Source organism: Elephantulus edwardii, unplaced genomic scaffold (assembly GCF_000299155.1).
Source record: "Elephantulus edwardii isolate Elephantulus edwardi_28Jun2011 unplaced genomic scaffold, EleEdw1.0 scaffold00086, whole genome shotgun sequence".
NCBI lineage: Eukaryota > Metazoa > Chordata > Mammalia > Macroscelidea > Macroscelididae > Elephantulus > Elephantulus edwardii.
The window spans coordinates 9,947,482-9,952,967 of record NW_006399836.1 but is presented as its reverse complement, the minus strand read 5'-3'; the positions used below and the strand labels follow the sequence as shown (position 1 = coordinate 9,952,967).

General features: G+C 49.3%; 1 protein-coding gene across 1 annotated transcript in view; it reads left to right on the top strand.

Annotated features, from left to right (window-relative positions):
- Positions 1-5,036, top strand: part of MPST (mercaptopyruvate sulfurtransferase) — a 12,994-nt gene extending 7,958 nt beyond the window's left edge. The window contains exon 2 of the mRNA XM_006890223.1: positions 4,738-5,036. Coding sequence (XP_006890285.1) covers positions 4,738-5,036 — 299 coding nt within the window. The remainder of the gene's footprint in view (positions 1-4,737) is intronic.
- Positions 5,037-5,486: the final 450 nt, after the last annotated feature.

Below are 5,486 nucleotides of genomic sequence, written 5' to 3'. Positions count from 1 at the left end.
CATGGTGCCATTGTTGTAAAACAGGACTGACATCGGGGTTGGGGGGAGACTGAGAAAGATGGGTTCAATAATGTATACTGCATTGAAACAGATGATGGAGAAAACTATTTAAAAGGGATATGTGATTAGGTATTTTTGTCATGACAGGAATCCAGAGCGAAGGCTGCATAGTGGAGTGGACCTTAGGGGAGGGATTGTAAAACAATGAAAGAATTTTTCTTTTACTTTTCCAAGAGGGTAGTGTACTAGAGGGAAGGGTTGGAAGGGCCGAAAAGTGCAACAATGAATGACTGGAAACCCAAAGTCTCTTTAAATTTTCATTGAAATTAATAAATTTTAAAAAAGAAATAGACTGGCTATGGTACATTCATACTATTAGATATTACACAGCATTGAGAAACAATTAACTCATTAAACATTACATACTATGAGTGAGCCTGGATACATCATGCAGAATGAAATATATCAGTTACAAAAGGACAAATATTGCATAACACCCCTGTTGTAAAGAGGGCTGACATGAGGGGTTGGGAGTGGAACAGGAAAAGAGTGGATAGATTATGAACACTGTGTTAGAATAGATGAAAGAAAGAACTATCTGAAAGAAATATATGATTAGTCATTACATGTATGACAACAATCTGCAACAAGAGGTGCATCACAAAGTCGACTGTGGGAGGTAGAAAGGAAAAATGTACAATGACTGAATAAAAATTTTAGAAAAACTGTGGAGCTTTCTTGAGAAAGCAGAAGCTAAAAAGGCCAGTCCCCACAGCTGACATGGAGAGAAAACCTGCCCCCTAGTCCCCTAGAACCAGCACCCTGAATCCAGAGCTCTGACCTCCTGAGGAGCTCTGATGGCCTAGTCCGTAGGGAGGTGGCTCTACTAACCCAGAAGAAATGCCTCTGGCAGTTCGGATCCACCAGTGACTCCAAGGGAGAAAGATGGGCAGTCTCTTCCAGTGCAGTTTACAGCCTCTGAAAAACCTCCATAGAGTTCGTTTTGAGTCAGTCGCAATTTGACAATGATGAGTGACCCCCCCTAAACTGTGAGAGGGCAAACTTCTGTTTAATGCAGCCAGCCACTTGTGACACTGCTGTTACAGCTGCACTGGATGAGTAAGACAAAGAGAGAGACCAGGGCAGAAAGGACCTTCAGTCAGAATGGCCCACATTTGAACCAGCCCCGCAGCCAGGACATTAAAGGACGTATTGCATTAAGAAAGTCTGCTGTTAGGGACCTCTCCAAAATACTGAAGAGCAACGATGTCAGTCTGGAGACTAAGGTGCATCTGGTACAGGCCATGGTCTTTGCAATCACTTGCTATGCATCAGAGAGCTGGACAATGACTAGGGATGATAGAAGAAGAATTGACGCCTTTGAGCTGTGGTGTTGGAGAAGAGTATTGACTATACCATGGACTGCTAAGAAAACAAACATGCCCTGGAGAGGGTGAAGTCAGGCTGCTCCTTGCAGGCAAGGATTCTGAAGCTTTGTCTGATGTACTTTGGACATGTTGCAAAGTGGGATCAGTCCTTGGAGAGGGACGTCATGCTTGGAAGAGTGGAGTGACAGCACAAGAGAGGAAGACCCTCTATGAGATGCATTGATTCAATGACTGGGGTAATGGGGATAGGTGTGTAGGAGACTGCAAGATTGGCACAGGATAGAGCAGGGTTTAGGGTGGTTTTATGTAGGATAGCTGTGAGTCACAGGCAACTCGATGGCACATAACAACAACCACAATGTGTTCTGTGATTAGTCTCAAGTCTCTGTGTGAAAATGGAAATGGTAATATCTGCCTAGGAGTTCTGGTGGCCTAGTTTGTAAGGAGTTTTGGTGCTAGCCCACAGGTGGTACCTCTCTGAGGGTTCAAATCCACCAGCAAGTCTGTGGGAGAAAGATGGGTAATCTGCTCAGAATTGACAGCCTCTGGAAACCCGCTGGAGGGGTTAGTGCACTATATGGCCAGGGCTCCTTCCAGACACCCAAGTGCTGTCTTCGTGTAAACCCTCAGAGTATCTTCCAATGTGGGTCAGCAGCTCCCTGGAGAGGCGTCACCCCGCCGAGTGGTCTTCTGCATTGAATCATGTCCCCCAGAAGTACGTGTGGTGAGTCACATATTGTAAGTCAGCCAGGAGTCAGTTCTGACTTGACAGTAGTGAGCTGAGAGTACCTGGCGAGTGCACATTACTAGAATGACAAGAATGGGTGCTGGAATCCTAGGCTGGTTTGCAGGTTAAGAGTGAGTCTCCAGGTGAAAAGTCCCTTGGCCCTGCCCTTCGTGTTACGACCAGACAGCCTTTAAAAATAGAAGCTGTATTTCCCATTGCCCAGGAGTCTTCATCCAGGCCTTCCAAGGCACCTCCCCACTCAGCTGTCTCTTGGACCGTTGCCGTCTAGCTCTCTGGATGTCCCCCTGCCCCTTTCCCTGCCTCATCTTTCTTGTTAGTCCTCGCCACCCTGAACCACTTGCCTGGATAAATCCTTCCCCTTCAGGATCTCCTCAGAGAAATTTTCCTGACACACACGCACACTCTACCTCCGGCCATGCACCTATGTGTAGCAGAGTCTGGATGGCCTGGATTTGAGTCCTGGTAGACCCTTACCAGATTGGACAAGTTATTCTGTGTCTTCTATCTCCTCATCGATACAAAAAGGAGGATTAAAGAGGATAGTGTCTTTCTAGACAAGTCCAAGGAAGGACTGTGCTGAGGGAATAGTACCCCTCTTGAAGCAAGCACATGACAGTGGCCACTGTTGTTAGTTATTACCCGCCCAGGAAGGCCTCCAAGATACTACAGGTTCAACTCCGACCATTGCAATAAAGCAAGTGGTGCCATAAAGCCAGTCATGCCAATTGGTTGGTTTCCCAAGTGTACAGTCTGCAGTTAGGGACCTTTCCAAATTATTGAAGAGTAGTGATGTCAGTTTGAGGACTAAGGTGCATCTGATTCAGGCCTTGGTCTTTCCAGTTACTAGTTATGCATCTGAGACCATGAATAAAAATGACAGAAAAAGAATTGATGCCTTTGAGCTGTGGTGTTGGAGAAGAGCACTGAACATCCCATGGACGGCCAAGAGAACGAATAGATAGGTCTTGGAGAGGGTGCAGCCGGAGTGATCTTTGGAGGCATGATGAGGCTTCACTTCACGTACTTTGGGCATTTTGCTAGGAGGGGCTATTCTTTGGAGAGGGACATGATGTTGGGAAGGGTGGAGGGTCGGTGAAGGAGAGGAAGACCCTTAACCAGGTAGATTTACACGGTGACTGCTGCAATGGGCCCTTGTGTGTCAGGGAGTGTGAGGATGGCGCAGGGTAGAACAGGGTTCAGATCTTTTGTTCATAGGGCTGCTATGAGTCATGCTGTACCCAACAGCTCCTAACAACAGCAACCCTATGCTACAGTTATGAAACTTGAAATAGCCTTATGAAAATGTCTTAAATATTGCAAGAATTACCTAAGCATGACACAGAGACAAGAAGTGAACACATGTGGTGGGAGAAGTGGCTTCAAAGGACTTCTTGGTCCAAGGCTGTCACACACCTTCAGTCTGGGGGGGGGAAAAAAACAACAAAAAAACATGCTATCTGGCAGTAAAGCAAACCACAATAAAATGAAGTATACCCCCATTTGTCTTTTATTGTAATGTGAGTGAAAGTGCAAACTGATTTTCCTGTCAAACATTCACACACCCTTTGTTTTATGGCATCAATTACCATAACCGCACTCTTCCTGCTCCTTCCCTGTAATTCTCATCTCCATTCATCCTTCTAGCCTATCCCATCCTGCCGTTCCAAGCTTCATCCTGGGCAGTTGCTGCCCTTTTGCTCTTAGAAGTTTGGTTGTGCTGGTCTTCATTGTTCACCTTACAGGCCTGTCTGTTCTTTGGCCAAAAGTTGAGCCCTGAGGGTAAGTTTTGTTCCAGGCTTACAGAGTGACTAAGGACCATTGTCTGAGGGAGCCCGGGTTGCTTTTTGTGATACCCCCAAGGCATTCACTGAGGACTGTTGGTAGTATCTGCCTTTCCTGTAAGGAGGATCCCTGGTGGTGCTGTGGTTAAAGAGCTCGGCTGCTAACTGAAAGATCAGTGTTAGCAGCTTGTTTTTAAGATGATTACAGCCTTGAGAACACTGTGAGGCAGTTTCAAGTCGGCTCTGCCCTATCACATCACCATGTGTCGGATTTTATTCTAAAGCAATGGGTATAACTATACTCGCAGCCTTCCTGGAGGTTGGGATGGTACAGTACAGTACAGTCTGTGCTGACTTTAACGTAGAGGGTGGCAATTCCTGCAGAAGAAAGGCCTGGCAATCCTGCACCCACCAAGGCTGCCGTTCTTCTCTGTAGCCCATGCTGCCTCAGTGACTCAGAACCGATTTGACAGTGACAGAGTTTTCTGTCCCTGCAGCTGCCTAGTCATTGCCTGTCCGCCCTGCTAGGTCCAAGCTCCTGGCCTGTACATGCTGCGGGCCCTCCACAGGAGGCCTGTATGAATGGCCTGGTCAGGCCTCTGGGTCCACAGGAGGTGGCTGGGAATCCCAGGACACAGTGTGACTTTGATCAAATCTTAAGTCGTTGGTTCAAACCTCTGCTGGTACTTAACTCAGAGCGTGACCTCAGCATCCATCCCCGTCTGGACCTGGGAATGCCAGCCTGCAGGGGCCCTGAGGGTGTTAACTGAGAGAGTGCCATTCACACCTCCCTCTCTCTTCTCCTTCTCTCCCGCCCCAGGCATCGAACCTGGCCACATCCCCGGCACTGTGAACATCCCCTTCACAGACTTCCTGACGCAGGAGGGCCTGGAGAAGAGCCCTGAAGAGATCCACCACCTGTTCCAGGAGAAGAAGGTGGACCTGACCCGGCCACTCGTGGCCACATGTGGCTCTGGTGTCACAGCCTGCCACGTGGCGTTGGGGGCCTACCTGTGTGGCAAGCCTGACGTGGCCATCTACGACGGCTCCTGGGTGGAGTGGTACATGCGTGCCCCGCCTGAGGAGGTCATCTCCGAGGGCCGAGGGAAGACCCTCTGAGGCTGAGCCGGGGCAGGGCGAGCCCAGGCAACACCCGGCCACCAGCCATGCCCACCAGCCCTGCCGCTTGGACTGTGCGGTGACCACGAGAGTATTTCTTCATCCAGCTCAGGCGGCACAAGGGGCAGTGCCTCTGAGGTCAGGAGTTCCGTTAACACCTGAATGCCCAGTGGAAGCAGGAGAGGAGGTGGAGGCAGGCACCGAGGTGGGAGCCCGGAAGGCCCCTGCTGCCTGTCCTGGTGCTGAGCTGGGGCCCTGGCCCCCCTTCTGTTTTACTGTCGAGGAAATAAAACCACCAAGTGCTAAATCCATGTAGCTATGGGCTGCCGTGTGCTGTTTCAAGAGTCAGCCTCCAGGGTGCCTGGTGAGGGGAGCTCTGCACAGGCCGAGGGGCTTCTGAGCAGCCTGGGGCCTCAGCCTTTTCCTTCCTCTGAAGGATTACCTCACACC